General features: G+C 46.0%; 1 protein-coding gene and 1 non-coding gene across 3 annotated transcripts in view; both read right to left on the bottom strand.

Moving 5' to 3' along the window:
* Positions 1-18825, bottom strand: part of Ptprg (protein tyrosine phosphatase receptor type G) — a 655084-nt gene that overhangs the window by 77051 nt on the left and 559208 nt on the right. For both annotated transcript variants that reach the window (XM_051206878.1, XM_051206880.1), the window contains exons 9-12: positions 16944-17128; positions 14201-14309; positions 8433-8482; positions 6345-7116 (exon numbers count right to left, since the gene is read on the bottom strand). In XM_051206878.1, the coding sequence (XP_051062835.1) occupies positions 6345-7116; positions 8433-8482; positions 14201-14309; positions 16944-17128 (1116 nt within the window). The remainder of the gene's footprint in view (positions 1-6344; positions 7117-8432; positions 8483-14200; positions 14310-16943; positions 17129-18825) is intronic.
* On the bottom strand, positions 3519-3623 carry LOC127238328 (U6 spliceosomal RNA). The gene has a single exon (XR_007835917.1). It is a non-coding gene; the product is annotated as a U6 spliceosomal RNA (small nuclear RNA).

Below are 18825 nucleotides of genomic sequence, written 5' to 3'. Positions count from 1 at the left end.
ATGGTCCTGAAGCTGGCTGGAGACAGACTCCATCTACAACCTGATATCAAACATTCTGCCCCTACTCCTACCCTAATTCCTGATTCCAACTTCCTTCTTAGGGTTTGGTTTTTCATGTTAAGAGTTACACAAATTTTCCCTGTTCAACAATTACATGGAGAAAGGAAGGATAAACTTTTGAGGAGCCAGTAATGTTTTGAGAAAAAACTAAACCTTGTTTGGCATCTTGTACACTGCTTTAGGCTACCCAGAGCTGGTACTTAGCACTACACTTGGGAAAACGGCAAAGACACACATGAGATATAACTCATGAAGGGAAGCAGACAAGTGTACCAAGCCTTGGTTGGAAATTACTTGTGGCATTTCTTGAGTATCTTCTGCTATGCATTTTCAGTGAAGTGTACTGTAGGTCCTAACCTAGGAAGAGCTCGGTAATGCCCTCCTGACTTCTTCTTTATCCTGGAGAACTTGCTCTGTTACTAATGTTTTTGAAAATATTACATTTATTTTGTGTGTGTGTGTGTGTGTGTGTGTGTGTGTACATGTGTATGTACATGTGTTTGCACAGAGTGTAGGTAAAACATGAAGGGCAGAGGACAACTTGTAGGAGTTGGTTTTCTTCTCCTACCACGTGTTCTGGGCACCTTTAGTGGCTGAGCAGTATTTCTGGCTTTCTGCCTTTAAAAAGGTGACTCACCCCCCCCCCCAGAAATCTTCTTTCAAATTATACTTGATATGAATGCCACAAGTCAGGTCTGTCGGTGTTGACAATTTGGGCCGGATATTCCCTTGACATGGGGCTGTGTATGCGCTATTCCCTGGCCCTTTCCTGAGAGATACCATAAGCATTCCCTGTGGTGACTACCAAAACAGTTTCCATGGCCCTGCAGGAAGGGACAGAACACCTGAGCGAGGACTTCTGCGCTAATGGGAAACGGGCATCTTCTGAAGAATGTACTTTATGATGTTCATGTCCCATTCCACCTGCAGCCTCCTCACACTGCTCAGTCTGGGAACTAGCGCCAGGGCCCGCGGGAGGCCCTGACGCATCATGCAACCACTCCTGGCCCCGGGACTGACAAAGCTGTTGGGCTCCTTTTCCCACATGCTGTGACCTGGACAAGCTCCTTTACCCTCTTAAACCTTGTTTCCCTCGAGGGTATGGTGGTAAACATGATAGCATGGCCCTCAAGAGAGTTCCTTAGGATAAGGGACAGAAAAGTGGCCTCAGCACAGGGAGCAAATGCCAACTCGGGGTGTTCCTTCAATAACTAGTTTTTTAACATCGGGTCTCTGAGCTTGAGTTTTCTACACTTCCTCAAAGGAGTGGGCCCCTGGGTCTTAGCATCTTCCACTGAGGCTCAGCTCAGAGCAGCAACCTGGAAGCTCCTCAGCATTCACAGCTCATGGCTCATGTGACACCCAATGGACTACCTGTGATATGTCTTTAAGTTTGCATTTGCCATCCCTGACCCAGACCATCATCTTTGGCACCCAGCTTGGTACAGACCTGAAGAGGCAGGAAGTAGGCTATAAGCAGATGTGATCTGGAAGCCATCATTTCCCCTCACCTAAGGAGGCAGACATAGACAAGCCTGTCCTAAATGGGGAGCTCACAGGTGACATGTGCCCTCAAACATTTATGTTGGGGCATGCTGTTCTCACACACCACCCAGGAACTGCATCAGCTGGCTCCAAATCTGCCACCACATTGCAGGCTGTGGCTCCTATTGAGGACTTACAGGCTAGATGTCCACACAGCACTGGCACAAGACAATGCTAGGAAAAGTTTTGGTGAAGGACAGACAGACACACACACACACACACACACACACACACACACACACACACACACACGCACGCACGCTCTAAACCTTCAGATCACAAGACCACTGCCAGTACAGTGAGCAGTGACATCAATCACCACTCCAGTGTGGTGGGTAAATGCTAAGCTGGGGACACAGTTAGTTTAAATATGTCAAAGCAAGCTGTTTTTAAGATTTGAAAAGTGGAGTACTCTGCACAAAAACTAGGATTTCTGACTCACAAGGAGTTTCCCGTGACAATGGTGGGAGTGGACATGGCCATACTGAGAAAAGGCAGGTGCTCTAGAGCTCGCTACTGCCCTCCCCTCCACTGAAATGCCTGGTCTGACTTCTACGTGTTTGAGTTTGCCACGACTGGCACAAAGGATTTCAGCCATGCAGCCATGTAGTGGGATATTCACTTTGTCTCCTTCTGTGGCACTGACCACACCCACTGGGGGGTGAAGCCAGGGGCGGAAGTGACCTGGGGAATGAAGTCGGAGGAGGCACGGGAGAGCGCTCTCTTGCAAGCCGCACGGGGACAGGAGGACTTCCGGAGGAATTCTTGGAAGCAGGAACCTGTTGGCGTTCACGTGTCTATGTTGTGAGTTATTTCTCCCTGAATAAATATCTGTTCGGCCTAATTGTTTATCCTGATCCTTATTAAACAGCGATACAGCCATGTCACCATTGTGGAAGGAATGTAAACAAGCCTTTGTGGGCATGGGCTGAAGTGTAACACACTTTGCTAACTTTAGGCATTGTTACTTTTTCAAAGACACTGAGGATGAATTCAATGACTTTATGACTTCATGGGAAGAAATTTAATTGTTGAATAAACAAATGTATACCCACAGTCTCTAAGATCAATCACCACTAACATAAAAATGACAGTTATTTCAGTTAAACCAAAACCCACCCCAAACTGAGCTGATGGCGGGCATGGTAGGATGGGTGGAGAAGGGACGAGATCTTGGGACTACACACTGATGACGCTCTGTTGTTCCCCCTCTAGTTACTCCAATCCTTTAATAAACAAGGGACACATACATATATTTTTGCATTTTCCAGAGGCTGGAAAATACCAGGGTGTGGCCAAATCAGGCCCTCTGCCTATTTCTATGAATCATTACAGCCATTCACTGCTATCCTGTCCATGGCTGAGTGTGCTCTAAGACTGAGAACTGATTTCTGTAAAAAATAAAACAAACTATTTACTACTATGTTCTCTCCTAAAGGTTTGCAACTCAAGATTTCAACCCAGAACCACTTTCAAATTCAAATCCCCAGAAATTCTGAACTTTCTCTGTGGCTTTATGAGCAAGTGCACCTTGCTGTTCTGACTGCAGAGATCACAGGACAGAGTGTTCCTGGCCAGGCTCAGGTACCCCAGGCTGGCCCTGAACTTCAAGGAACCTAGCATGACCTTGAACTTCTGATCTTCTTGTCTCACCCTCCAAGTGTTAGCGTTATAGGTATGTGCTACCATGCCCGGTGTAGGAGGTGCTGGCTATCGGAACTGTGACTTTTTGCATGATTAACAAGCACTCTGTCACCTTAGCTAATTATGGAACTCCTGTAGGTCATTTTAACTTCAGGTAGTTGGGGAACTGCTCTTTACCGTTCATTCAGATTGCCAAATAGACCCACTGATGCCTCCAAAAAGTTCCACTGTTATGTGGCATTTGGCTGCTGGTGGCCTTCCTTAGCACTAATAGACTGGTGACTTTCACAAATTTGCACGTCATCCTTGCACAGTAACAATGCTAAACTTCTTTGCAGTGTTCCAATAATTTTAGCTGGGCAGTGGTGATGCACATCTTTAATCCCAGCACTTGGGAGAGGCTGAGGCAGGTAGATCTATGTTTGAGGCCAGCCTGGTCTATGGAGTGAGTTCTTGGACAGCCACAACTACACAGAAAAGCCATGTTTGGACCCCCATCCCAAAAAAAAGGACAGCTTTATCAGCACTGTCTCTGCACTGACTGAGGCCCTCTTGTTACCTGCACTTTGCAGACAAGATCACTGGGCACAAGCTTACCTGAGGGTCAAGTGAATGAGGGGGCAGACCTACTGAGTTGAGATGACTCCAAAAGCCACTCCCACCAAACCAAATGGTTTCTGACATTGGGATGGGAAGCAATGGTTCACTCTCTTCTCCCTTTTCCTGGCATCTGAGGTCCACCTCTCTTTCCTCTACCAGAATGTCTTAAGAGACCAGCCTTGCAGCTTCCCAAGCTGCGCACACTCCCATGAACACTCCCACTTCAAGCACATAGCAGGCTCTGGTTTCAGAAGCATGCAAAAGAGTCTACTCAGTCCATCTCCATCCCCTGTCTTAAAGAGGAAATACACTGGCCCAAGCCACACGGCCACCACCTCCGTCTCTATGCACAAGTAAGCGCTTTTGAGAAAGAGTCAATGACACAAATAACTTCTCGTGCTGGTATCTATCCCTTGATTTGCCATTTCAATTAAAATCTAACCCTCAGGGTGGCCAATGCTCCCTTATTTTCCTAGCTGTCCTCTTGTCTGAACTCAATAATCCCTTTCTATGGCCCTGCTCCACAGAGAGGGAGCTAGACCTACCACTCCAGCAGCCCAGAATCTTATCCCATGTATCTGTGAGTGGCTGACCCAGAGGTCACACACTGTTCTCCCTTTAAATGTCTTCATTTGCTGGATTATCCTAAACCTCTCCCACAAGTATGTACCCCTGGGAGAACAGAAGTCTCCATCAACAGTCATTCCCTAATGCCTAGTCTAGAGCCTGGCACACACTGGGAAGAGACGCTGTATTCTTTACTATATTTACATAAAAGAAATTCAATGTTTACACAGCGGTCTCTGAGAAAGAATGCCCGGCTCACACAAGAACAGTCCACCAATGGCCCCACACTTTCTGCATCTATACAAGGCTACTGTGCCTTTCTGTCAGACTGCCCCACACTGAATGACACCCATGGGAGACCCCTTTTTAGAAAAAAAAAATTAGTTCATAGCAGCTTTAAGGGAAAGTAATTCAAAACATGAAAATGTATTCTAAGTTGTATCTTAACATACGAGATCTCAGCTTTAGATGAATTTTAATGTTTACAAGTGCAAAAGCAAATAAATATTTACCAGTTGCCTTTTTTTTTTGCACTCATAACTCCACAACAGCTTAAATGAAAAAAACATTGTTGCTAAACGTCTTGCAGTCTGGCAACACGAAGGGTTTCTTATTAAGAAAAGCCCTCACAACAGTAGCAGCCCCTCATGCCACAGCTCCAGCACAAGCATCCTGACGGCTCATTAAGATCTGAACATGTGACTGTGGAAAAACATTGCCTCTGGTGTCGCAGCCAGTGGAGGCCCAACCAGCCATGGCGGCTTCCCAGTTACGAATGGGTAGTTCATGTAGCCAGTGACAGCTTCAGGACAGCCAGCCACACTACCTGGGCTAGGACCATGGACTACTAAGACCAGGACTCCCCAGACTGGACATGTCACCCTTTTGCACTTAAGGTGGCACTCTATCCTCCCCATAATCGTCAGTCACAACATCCTATTTCTTCTACTATTCTTTCGCAATCGAACACCATCCTAGCTGGGAACTTTCCTGGCTCGAACATCATCCTAGCTGGGAACTTTCCTGGCTTGCCAAGAACAACCATCTCAGCAGCTTGCTCTCCCAGGTCCTCATTACTAACTCCTTGGGATGTGCTCTAGCCAGCTGCTGTTGGTCATCTCTCTGCCATACCCTCTATTCCATGATGCAGGCAAGGGGTTTCCCTGGCAGAGCATCCAGCCTAGTGCCTGGCACAACAATGACTACCCAGAAATAGATTGTGTTTGCATTTAATAAATGATCAAGGAATAAAAGACTGCATGTATGTGTGCATGTGCCTGTGTGTGTGTGCTCACATATGGGCATGTGTGTGCCCACACATGTGCACACCTGTATTGTCAAGTGCACATGAATGTGGAGATCTGAGGACAACCTTGGACACTGTTCCTTGGGAGCCACTCATCTTGGCTTTTTGAGACAGGGCTTCTCACAGACCCCGAACTCACAGAATAAGGTGGGGAGGATACCTGGCCACTGAGCCCCAGGGGTCTGCCTGACTCTGTGCCTTCAGTGCAGGGGACACAAGTGCATGTAGCCATGCTTTACTTCTTTAGAAACACGGATTTGAGGGCTCACATGTCACACTTCCAAGGCAAGCCATTTGCCTTTCTTCGGATACCCCAACTTCCACCACCCAGGAACAGGCAAACATCTTAGAAGCAGTGCCTGCTTCCTTCACCTGGATCTCCATCTGAGGCCTCGGAATCTTCCGAAGCAAAGACAGGAGCACGGAGGAAGACTTGCTGCAGCCAAGAGACTGTATCTTACCAGGATGAGATGAGAAGATGTGGTTGTACGCATAGACACGCCAGGGATACACACAATCCCAAGGATATTATTACCTACTTCCCCAGTGTCCCCCAACTTGGAAGTAGGTTGAGCCTGCTCACAACAGCCTGGACCTTCAAATACGGACCAGCACCACTTACCTGGATTAACAGTGATGAATTTGCTATCCTCGGAAAACCGGTCCCCTCGGGACATAGGCTTTTTAGATGGCATTTCGGGCCTCCTATGATCACTCCCTGAAAAATGTTCCTCTGTGGCTGTTGGGGGCACTTGGGTGGCTGTGTCCTCATTGGGGTCCAAGCCCGGGGCAACAGGTCCTGGCTGGTCTGTTGCAGGGGCATCGTGGTGCTGCTTGCGCCCAGGTATAGTCTGATGCCCTCCCTCCTCTGCAGTCCTACGAGGGGAAGACGGTGTGGGGGCTGGAGCAGTCTGGTTCCTCTCTTCTGCTGTATGGGCAGACTCACTCTTCTCCTTCTTCTCAGAGTCCTTCTCTCCCTCCTCCTCATGCTCTCGCTCTCCATCCTCACTCTCCCGTTTCTCCTCCTTCTCCCCTTCCTCTGCACCCTCGCTGTCCTTTGTAGGAGCTGAGTCGCCATCAGGCCCGGGAGACGCTAAAGCCTCAGTAGTGGCGAGGACTGGCCTTCCTGCCTGCTTGCTGGCTGCGGCTGCAGTAGGAAGGCGTGTGGGCCACACGGTACTGGGGAAGGAGGAGATGCCACCGCCACCGAAGCCCAGGCCTGCTAGGAGCGTGCTGGTGACCACAGAGGCCACTGTCGCCTGGCTGCCACTGGAGGAAGGACCCATCCCAGTTGCCATGGAGACGAAAGAGAAGGGGATGCCGGAGGATGTCCAAGTAGAAGAGCCAGAGCTGATGGGGGCCATGTCTGCTGAAGAGGCAGGAGAGGCCGTCGGCTGAAAAGGCCACCCAGGTCGTAGAGAAGGGAGGTGAAGGAAAAACAAAACAAAAACAAAAACAAACAAACAAACAAACAAAAAAAAAACCACAGAATCAGTCATCAAGAATCAAACCAAGGCCCCTCTGCAAAACCTCAGAATTTTAGCCATCTACCCTATGGGGTTTCTTAAGCTATGGCATAAAAGTTGAGTAGTGCAGGTCCAGGGAATCTACATCTCATTTTAGTGCCTTTATAATTGCTATTACTTTGAATGAAAACATTAACTAGTGTATAGTGTATCAAACTCTGTTTTTCACTGCTATAACTCAGAATTTGGCTAGATGCGGAAATAGAAGCATTAAAAGTGCCTTTAAAACAAGCAACAAAGTCATAAAACAGCCAGGTGCCCACCATTTGTATGTGTATGTGTGTGTGTGTGTGTGGTGGGGGAATCATGTGAGAAGTGGAAGTCAATGCTACAAGTCAGTTTCTGCCAGTGACTACCTAGCTTTGAGATGCAGAAAACCACCAGATGGAGTTAACTCCACCATCATACAGCGAGGCAGTCAGTCAGAAGAGGGAAGTCGGCTGGTCCGGATCAGCAGTGGTCATGTCAGAAGCTGGCACCACACTCTGGACAAAAGCTTTACATGGCTCTACAGCTTCAAGTTGAGTGTAGCCCAGCCACAGGGCCTTTCAGAGTATCTACATTTCTCCACAGTGCAATCTATGCCTCTGTAGACTGCAACATCCAGAACAGCACCAGGCATTCCACTTACAGAGTGGCTTGGGCCCTTCTTCATCGCAGCTTTGAGATGACTCCTTGCCTCACTCTGAGTGATGATGGGCCCAGTACTTTAACTCACCGTGCCTCAGTTTCCTCACCTGTCAAATGGGAGTAGCAGCACTACCATTCTGGGCTGTTTGGAGATGCAAATAAAATAACCTGTGTCTGGAAGCTGAAATATGCTTACCGGGTTTCAGACTGATATTATCCCTCAGCACTAGTCATTTCTTATTAGTAGTCGTGGGTGACAATTTCTAGATTTTAGCATAGTATGAGTGAAGGGCTCTCGATGGAGTAACACCTGTGTCATCCGATTCCATGGAATCATACATAACTACAGATCTAGAAGAGTTTTACACTGACAAAATTATACAACAGAAGCCACTAATGTTGCTGCACAGCACACTAACTTATACAGCGAAATGTGTTGTCTCGGAACTGCTCTATGCAGGCAGTTCAACAACATTATACTGACACCTTGTGGCAAGAGCTTTAACTGCAACCGAGTAAAACATCAGTGACAGCACCCGGCATTCTCCACTTACCACTCCTGTTTTCACAATCCTGGTCCCTTGGAATATTCGGGTGGTATTAGCTGAGAAAAGAAGAAGTTATAATGTAAACAACATGCAACATTCATATGCGATTGCAATAAAATCCTACTTATGAACACACAAATCTCTCAACTACACATACTTTTTTTTTAAATGTCACAAAATAGTATTCGTTTGTATGCTTTCCAACCAGTTCAACCTATGACGCTCTTCTGAGTCATGCAGACATGTTGCCATGCTGTTCCTGACGCAAGCAATTCATTTAAAATGTGTAATTATTATAGTTTTGTTTTACTGAGACAGAACTTCAACAATAGCAAGATGCCAATAGACAGATGAATTATTGTTAGGTCTACTACCCATGTAACCGCCACCCACACTGAGATGCATTTTCAGGTACTGCTGGGCTTCTGAGCTTCAAACAGTTTTTTGGTTACCATTTTTCTCATCCTTTCAGTGATTCTAATAGGAATCTTTACCTTATGACAGTTTACTGTTTTCTAAACTATTACATTTATGGATGTATTCTTTATTAGAAGGTGGGAAGTGCGAGGGGGGGAGAAAAAGAGAGGGGGAGAAGAGAGGGAGGGAGGGAACGGAGACGAGAATTGTGGAGAACAGAGGACAATTGGACTCTGTGGAGTTAGTTCTCTCGTTCTACATGTGGGACTGGGCTCATCTCATCGGGCCTGACTGCAAGTCGCTTCATAAACTGAGCCATCTTGCCAGCCCTACAGTTTATCTTAGATTATTCTTTTACTGATTCTTGCAATAACCCTATTGCCTTCCTGTCACTGTGTACTGTCGAGTCCTCTCTTCCTGCTCGAATCCAATAGTCTCTGGGCTCTGTTTTACAAGGCCTATCATTTTATCTTCACTGCATACCTATCTCGTGCTCTTCTTGGAGTTCCCATGGAGTATTCTTAAGCAATATAACCGGTATATATCAAGTTGTACTAAGAGGCAAAGGATATAAAATTTTCCATGCCAGCCATTTTTAGTGTCTGCTCTGGTAAAGCTCAGTTTTGACCAGTGGCTGAAGCTGAGCCCTTCCTCAAGGCTGGAGGTGCTTCAGCTGGGTCCATCATGCAAAATGAAACCCAAGGACACACCCACCAACTCATTTCCTTTGACCTGATTCCTGGGAACCACAACATGGTGGTATTTTCTATTTCTGCATGTGACTGTTCTAGATACTGCATATGAATATAATCATGCCCATTTGTATTTTCGTGAGTGATATATTTCACTTAGCATAATGTCCTTAAAGGTCACCCCGGCAATCCAGGCATGGGCCAGAATTTCCTTTTCTTTTTAAATGTTCAATAACATTCTCTTGTGTATCTCTACCAATGAACTGTTTAGCTGTTCATCTGCTGAAGTACATTTGGCTCCTGAATAATGCTAGACATCATAACTTATAATAGAAATATTATAACCTTTTGTGGTTATTTAACAAGAGCGTTCTATAACTAAAGACCTACCCCCTATACACACAACATCAAAACATAATCAAAAATACCAATTAAGAAAACTGAGGAACATATCTGCTATGCTTTTTACCTAATCTAGAAATAGCAAGGGACCTACATGTTTTTGTTTGCCCTATAAGATAAAAAAATGAACAAATAAATAATAAGACCAACAAACAATGAATGTATTATTAACTTTAGAGTCTGCCACTCCTTTTCTTGGCACACGGTATCGTGTTTCTCACTTTATCATACATACGTATAGGACCCATGGACATCTGAGTTCACAACCCCTGACCTAATGATTCACCTACTTTGTTTTAGTACACTTTGCAAGGAGAGAAATGTGAAGTCAATGTAACTTTAGATTACAGGTCAAATAAAGGCAGTTAAGGCAACAAAATATAAGCTGGGCAAAATACACCTCATAATAAGTACTCAGACAGGTGTCACATCTTGCTTCCTTAACACAAGATAAAAGGCTCCCAGGAGCCTTTAAAAGTAGCCATTGCAACAGCTACCCGGGTAGCCTCAGTGCTGCTGACTCCATTACACGGGGCCTTTTGGATCATGAGTGCTTTCCTAGGCTCAAGGGGATGGGGGGGAGCCTAGGAAATGTCCTAGGCTGCAAGGAGGAGCTATGTCATTTGCACTTTCCCTGCATTTCCTGTAATGACACGTTTCCTCCAGGAAGTGGAAGGGCAAGCCTTGGCTGCATCCTCTGGAAGCCTGCGTTTGTCTCTGAGATCTGACACCTTTGTACTATGGGATGGACTCAGTGATTTCATTAAATGCACACACACATCACCACAGCTCAGATTTGTTTAAAGTATTGTGACAAGTGCATGTGGATCTAACTGATTCCTTTCTGATAACGTTTAGTTCGTAAGACCACTGTGAGGAAGGATGTGACTAAACGAGTTTCACGCTCAGAAGGAAGGTTCCAGAAGCCCTGTCTGTGACTGATTGCTGAGCACTTTGGGGTGGCTGGAATGGGGCCCATCATACCTGTTCTCTTCTTGGTTGAGGACCTGGTGTGGTGAGTGGCATGTACTGTCCACGCATGAGCCATGGAGCTTAGATAAGACCACAGAGCTCCATGCAGTAGCTAAGAGACTTATCACAACTTACTTGCATTCTGAACATAATTTCTCCATTTGTAAGACAAAACCAACCCAAAAACTATAGCGCATGCTCCTAAACAAACAAAACCCCAAAGAGAAGCCTACGTGATAAACTGTCACATGATGTTGGGGTGAAGCAGCTGAAGTGGTGGCACTCTGTAATGTCACTTGCCGCTAATGCAAGTATCACAGTGGCTAAGCGTGGCTATTGCTTTCTTAGTTTTTATTCCACCCCATTAATTTATTTACTTATTGTGTGTGCCTGTGTGTATCTGTGCATGCCACAGCATGTGCATGCCACAGACACATGGTTTGAGGTCAGAGTTCAACCTTCTGGAGTCAGTTGTCTGCAACTGTGTGATCCTGCAGACCATGCTCAGACCTGCAGGCCTGGAAGCGGTAGTCTTTGTCAGCAGAGCTATGTCACCAGCCCGATGTCTTGGAATATCATCTGGATCATAAATACTGCTATAATCACCACATATAATACCCCATGTGGGTTTCCTTGCTTCTAAATCTGTTGTAAATTTCTTTCTAAAAACAGTGACCACGGGGAAAACTTCCTTGGAATTTTCAAAGACCTTGTTTTCTGTCTAAAACCTTGACTCTGAATAGGAGGTGAATTGTGCACCTTGCTCTCAGGCTGGGTAGAAAAGGGCAGTGGCTGACCTTGATGAAGGTGCTGGTTGGCACAGGTCTCTCATGGGTGTCATGGGGAGGTGCGAACAAGGGATCTGTTCCTTTATCAATACATGGGGGGGGGGGGTAAAATGCCACACACTAAAGGGTCAGCTGTTCATCTCTGAGCAGAGATGGAGGACACATGTGGACAACAGCCATTTGCCACTGTGATCAGACATTAAAATTGCTCCCTGATTTGAATTTATACCTGACGGGGACTTTTTAGAATTGCATTACATTATAAACCTTACATTTTTCAGAGGCCAAGCAGCCTGAGACTATGAGTCAAAGGAGGCAGCTCTGTGGTTCCCAGGCACCTGGTCCAGGCAACGGAGGCCTAATCATGATTTATGGGTCTAAAGTCCCCAGGCCTGGCCACAGCAAGTTCCCAGACTGGCCTACCTTCTCCCTCCCCTTACCTCACACAGACCCTGCCACAGCCCAAGGTGCTTGCTCAACACAGAATAATGTATTTTGTATATGTATGGACTCAGATTTATTTATGAGAAAAATGAAACTATAGTATATTTCAGTTAATTTTTAAAAGAAGGAGGAATCATTAGCTAAGAATGCTTAAATGCCACATTAAATTCCAGGTCCTTGGAAGAAATCTCTGCTGGACAACTTCTTCCCTGGGTTCATCATTTACTACTATTTTCTATCAAACCTAATGAAGGCTGAAACTGTACGAACACAGACATGATGATCAAATGATTTTTGGATCCTGAAGTATTAGGATGTCACACTGTCTGGATTGGGGATCTTCAACTGGTAAAATCTAGGCATACACTTCACAGCAATGCATAAGGAGTTGCTGGTTTATAGTCCTGTGACTTATGCTATGGTAATCATTTGATATACGTTGTCTGGTGTTAGTGTACAATGGCCCCCATGGACAGCCTGTACACACTACCCACTTTTGGAGTGGCAAACAGTGGCCTTGAGAAGAGAGACAACACATGTTCTCAGCATGGCACAGCTGGTGATAGGTGGCTGGGACTTGCACCCAGCATCCTCCCGGCAGAGCCCAGCTCGAACCTGGCATTCTTCAGCACTTAATGTGCCTGCCAGTCACTAGCGCTGGCTTGCTAGCGCTCACGTAGCCAGACCCCACTGCCAGGATTCAGAGGCAGCTGCTTTGAGGGGTTTGTGAAGGTGCATAACTCGGAGGCTTCAGATGCTGATGGTGCAATCTGCCATGTGGCTTACAGGGTCTGTAATTTTATTCACATCTGTGGCATTTTCAAGGGGAAAATCCAGATGTTTAATCAGATCCACAACTCAAAGGCTAAGAATCAGCTGAGTATGGTCGCATATGCCTAGAGGAATTCTGTTACAGAAAGACACAGCGAGGTACATGAACTGACAGTGGCGTGATACGCACTTTCCATTTCATAGATAGGAGAGCCAGGGCCCCGAGGGGGCAAGCAGCTTGAGAAGCCGGAGTCTCCGTGTGGAGCCCAAGGCCCTGACCTTTAGTTTCATGACAGATTTTGTGTCTGTTATGAAACTGCATTCACAAACTAAGGCCCACATTTGACTGATTCTAGTAAATGATATGAGGGCCAGGAAAGACAGACTATGTCCTACCATTACTTCTATAATCTTTTGTTATTATTATACTTTTGTGCTAGAGAGTAAACCAAAGCCTGTGCATGCTAAGTATATGCTTCACTACTGACCTACGACCCATCTATCTGAAGTTCTAATATTTCTGGAGCTTGAGATGGCCCAGCCGATAGGAGCACTTGCTGTTCTTGAAGAGTAGCTGGGTTTGCTTCCTGGCACTTACATGGCAGCTCACAACTGTCCGTGACTGCAATTCCAGATATCTCCTGCCCTCCCCTGGTCCTACCCATGGGAACTACATGTATGTGATGCAATATACACACATGAAGGTAAAATTCTTATACCCATAAAATAAATTGATAAAATAAACTTTCAATATTTCATTCATTAAATCTTTGTACTAACTTAAAAAAAACTCCATTAAAATGCAAGAAGGCAAAGTTCCATTTGCTTTACCCTCAAATTGGCCCCAACCCTCCTACAGGTCCCCAGTCAGCACAGAACACAGATCACCAGACTGGGAACCAGGAAGATACAACACACAGAGACTTGTCTGTGTGGCTTGCAAATTGGAAGGACACATTTTATATCTTGGGCTCTAGTTCTCAAAAGGCAGTGACGGTCAGTCATGCTGGTCATCTAAGTTAGAGGCTATGGGGGACTTGGGGACACCACACCATCTGACGTAGCTGGAAACATCAAGGAAACAGGAAGGAAACAATGCAAACTGAACCCTGCTTTCCCTCTCTTCTCTGGGCCTCTGAAACCTCCAACCCAAGATGAGACAGATCTAAAAGGCTGGCGATCCCTGAGTTTGGCATATACCCCACATGGACCAAGTTTCCTTACTTCTGGACAAGCCCCCGAAGAGACAAGCAGCTTCAGGCACATCAGGTGGCATGGCGAGACTTACCTTGAAAGAGCATTGTCTGACTAAAGTCGCTGCGCATGTCGTTCCGACACACGGCCTGTACTCGAAACAGGTAAAGGCTATCAGGTGACACATGGCTAATGGTAGCCTTCTGTAGGGGCAGAAAGAGAGGGCACTGAGTTAGTTTTGAAAGCTCATAGATGTGGTGCACCCATGAACAAATCTGGGCATCCCAGAGTCCCGACTACAGCCTTTCTCTAGAGAAAAAGGCTGCTTAGAAATATCCTTGTGAGGGAATCTGTTTTCATCACTGAAGAAATACCAGAGACTGGTCCACAGCTTGGGACATGTCTCCAGCCTTCCTGCTCTCGATGCCTGGACTTCTGCCATAATCACTATACCTCAGAAACTGTAATTACTATCCACAGCAGCCTCTACAATTACTAAATAGGAGAACTCCTGAGCCATGTCGACTTTCAAAACTCAGTAAGAAATTCTCTGCCTTGATGGTTTTCTCCTTGTTGTCTTAAGGCATCCCGTACAAGGAACAAATCAACAGTTATAAGATGTAACTCTGCAACACTACTCTCTAGCTGTGACCCTGAAACATGTGCGAAATATCTCCCAGCTTCTGTACTATGTGGACATAGGCCACCTGACAGGAGTGTGTGGCACAGGCCAGGCAATCTCAGCTCATAGGAACATGGAACCTAGCAGCAGCAAGAGTCAACAAGCTATAGCCTGCATTCTAGATCCAGCAGGCCATTTCTTATTATAAATAAAGCTTTATTGTCACATTGTTTTGTGTGTGTGTGTGAGTGCATGTGTGTATGTGTTCTTTGTGGTTACTTTTTTGCTAGATCCAACAGGCCATATGTCATTATAAATAAAGTTTCACTGCATTTGTATATTCTGTACACTTTCACGCAAATAATGACAAAGTTAAGACATAATGACCGTCTATAAGGCATGAAAGCCTAAAATACTTACTGCCTGGCCCTTACTAGAAAAAAAAAGTGTTTGTCAACTGTCATCAGACATCATCAGCCACATCCTGGTCACCATTCCTCAATATGGCATCCCCACAGCCTTTAACACTGAGGAAATGAAAGAGAAACAAGCAGGGAATGCGGCTGGTTTCCAGGGGTTCCTTCTAACGGGTGCTGGGTCTCCTTGCAGACAAGCGCACTCTGGGCCCATCTGAACTGAACTACCAAGGGGGTTTCCCAGGCACCGCCACTGTAATCCTCTAGATTGGTATTAGCATGTGACTGGTTGCTGCAACTGGGAACAACTTCCAGATGGGAACAGGAGCTTCACTACGGACTCCTAGAAAAAGCATTGAACACCAGCACGGGTTCGGGATGAAGGTGTGTGGCAAGAGGCTAGAGGAGAGACTGCCCTGACTCAGCACTCCCCATGTGTGGTGGAAATAAGAAACTTCATTTTGTGTCTCAAATGGGGAAACAATCTAGAAATTGCTGTGAAATGGAATGTGCTGTCTTTCTCCCCTGAACTCGCTCTGCTCCATCCTCTAATGAGAGTAAAATCTTCACTCCGTCTAGGTGGGAATTTACTAGACCTCTTCCTCCCTGCATATGTAATTACTTCCCACAAGAAACAGGAGGAGCGCCTAGATGGTTTATGCTGATGAATGTAAGCTTGACTTCAGTGAGGGAGTAATCCCTGAGGGGCTTCCAGTGTGAAAGATAAAGGTGAAACCACACCGTGACCTTGGGTGCCTTCCAATACATCCTTCTCTGATTTCACCAAGCTCTCTGCTCCCTCATGTGACCCAGATAACAATGTCTAGTGAGGGAATTGAAAATATAAATGGAAATGAAGTAAAAGAATCTTCATCTAAAGGAATATGAAAAGTATTATTCTATGACTGATTGAATGAGCCCGGAGGACTTTCTATTGGGAGAAAAAAAAAAAAAAAAAAAAGTGGTAAGTCATTAATAGTCCCACTCTGAGCTGAAGCATCTTTCATTGCATATACAATTACAGGCTTCGTTATTCTGGGGCCTCCTTTGATTAACAATAAAGCAGCAAGGCTTTCAAACCCAAATGTGTCACTGTGAGTTCTGTGTGAAGTCTTACAGACTAGAACTTGTTGGGGGGTTACAACAGCGAGTGAGAATAGCTTCTACATGCAGATGCCCAAAGGGCCTTGTTGGATGCCTGATGCTAGATATCCACGTGCATTTTAAAGAGATGCTGGCTTTGGTCACAGCATCTACAACAGTACAGAGTAAAAAGTCCTCTGGACCCTGGAGTTCAGCATGCAATGAGAGTGTATATTCACACATGGAACGGGGTAGTGGGGACTGTGGGCATCAGCAAGCATAGCTGTGCACAGAGACGATGAGGGTGCAGAAGCAGGGATGGGTAATAAGAGGAAATACTCACACAGTGCTCACTAAGTGCCATGACAGGCAGGCACTTACATAACAACCTGACAGGAAGAAAGGGGCTCGTTTGGGGCAAACTAAAAGCAGCCACTTTATAAGGGGAAATTGTGTGTCTGTGATGCGTCCGTGTGTGAGCATGAGCATCCATATGCCTTGGCATGTGTGGAGGGGAGAGGACAGTATCAGGTGTGGTCACTGCTTTCCATCTTGCTGCAGACACAGTCTTGTCCACTGCTTTGAATGCCAGGGTAACTGGCCTGCCAGCTTCTAGGGACTCTCAGTTGCAACATCCTATCTCTGTAGAGGAGGAGATACTCTCTCTATGTACAGTGAGAGGAGTATGCACCTGGACTCGCCCCGAGGGGCCTTACCAAGTCCTTGTCACTGTCCTTAGTAAACGTCTTCTCTTTCTCATCCTCATTCTTGGTCCAGCTATAGGAGATCATGTAATTCATGATGGGCGGGTGATAGATGGCTTCTGGTTGGCTCCAGGACACCTGCAGTGCTGTCTGGTTCAGAGGCTGCACCTTCATGTGGATGGGTGGGGAGCTGCAAACTGAGGACACAGGTAAGATTAAGGTCACCAGTGTGACCTGTCACTCAAACGTGTGCCCCCTGACTCAGGAAACACTTCTATAGGAAGTACGCACCCCCAGGCACCCCAGTCCCATTAGCTCTCTTCCACATCAGTTACTCCCTCCTCTCTTCATTTACTTATTCATGCACTCCACATGTGCACACAAGTATGCATCCCCCTGTGTGTGTGTGTGTGTGTGTGTGTGTGTGTGTGTGTGTGTGGAGGAAGGGGATGGTAACATTACATGTCTCAGGGGACATCCACTTTTGAGACAGTTTCTCACTGGCCTGGAACTTTCCATGGACAGGGCCACCTACTCTGTGCTAAGGCCTCACACACTGGAGTTTTGTTTCACAGCTGGGAATTTTTCTTTTTTAAATATGGTTTCAGGGGATCAAACTCCAGTGCACATGACTGCAAGGCAAGAACTTTCTAACTGAGCCACTACCCCAGCTCTTTTTTTTTTTTTTTTTTTAATATTTTTTTTGAGACATAGTCTTGCTACATAGTCCAGGCTAGCCCTAAAGTTACGGTTCTAATGCCTTAGTCCCCTAAGTCCTGGGATTGCAGTCATGAACTACCATGCTTACCCCCTCACCCCTAACACACACTCACACACACACACTCACACACACACACACATACGCTAACACACACTTTTAGCTAAGTAAATACTCTGTTACTTCAGCCCTAAATACTCTGCCCTGAATCTTTTAAGAATAAGAACATCTCTCATCTAATCTTATAGCCGTCATCCTGCCTAAGAAAGTGCATGAAATACAATGGGGTTATCTCGTTCAATGTCTATATCCAAATCTGTCCCCTTGCCTTCAAAGTTAGCAGGACTATCTCATTCAGCGTCTAAATTCAAATCTGTCCCTTGTCTTAAGGACCACTCAGAGTCCCCTCCTCATGTTACCCTTTATTGATGAAGCTTTCTCCCCTGACATTTCCCCTGCATGGACTCTTTGAGGAAGCCAGGACATTTGATAGGAGGACCATGGAACTCACTAAAATTGCAGATGAAGTATAAATGCAATGTATTCTTTAAAGTAATTTTAAAGCGAAGGCGCACCAGAAAGGATGGCTTCCTCCGAAAGTCGGTTTCCATCCACATAGCTGGGAAGCTTTAGGAGATGCAATAGGGCCAACTCACTACAGTGCTGACAGCTCTGGATCTGTGTGTGGAGTGGTGACTGGGGCACTCTCTACTCGCAAAGGAGTCCAGTGACCATGCAGTCAAGAGGGACACCCTTCTCTTTACTGTCACAGCCAAACCTGTCTCTGGACATAAACAAATGTCTCCTCGGGGCCAATTTGCCTGAGTCGCCAAGGGGAAATGAAGATTTTGGAGGAAACATCTATGTTAGTGGATATTGAACACAGGGCTGGCAGACATCAGGAAGGAGAATGTCATTGTCTTGCAAGCTCGACACTGCTGTAGGCTGACTCCCTTGGCGATGGCACTTTTCAACTGAGGGTGGAGTAAGACTACATGGGTGGGGGCTGGGGAAGGGACAGAGGAGCAATATTCCAGGGTCTGAGCAGCTGCACAGGGTGGGCCAAGGCACGAAGAGTACCCAGTGGAAAGACAGGCACAGCAGGACTGAGAAGCCTAGAGGACCAGAATAAAATCTGGCCTTTCTCCCAGAAGCCCTTGGAAACCACTGGAAAAT

This window comes from Phodopus roborovskii, unplaced genomic scaffold, assembly GCF_943737965.1.
Source record: "Phodopus roborovskii unplaced genomic scaffold, PHOROB, whole genome shotgun sequence".
In the NCBI taxonomy this organism is placed as follows: Eukaryota; Metazoa; Chordata; class Mammalia; order Rodentia; family Cricetidae; genus Phodopus; species Phodopus roborovskii.
Note: the sequence above shows the minus strand (reverse complement) of the source record. Positions and strands in the feature narration are given on the sequence as shown.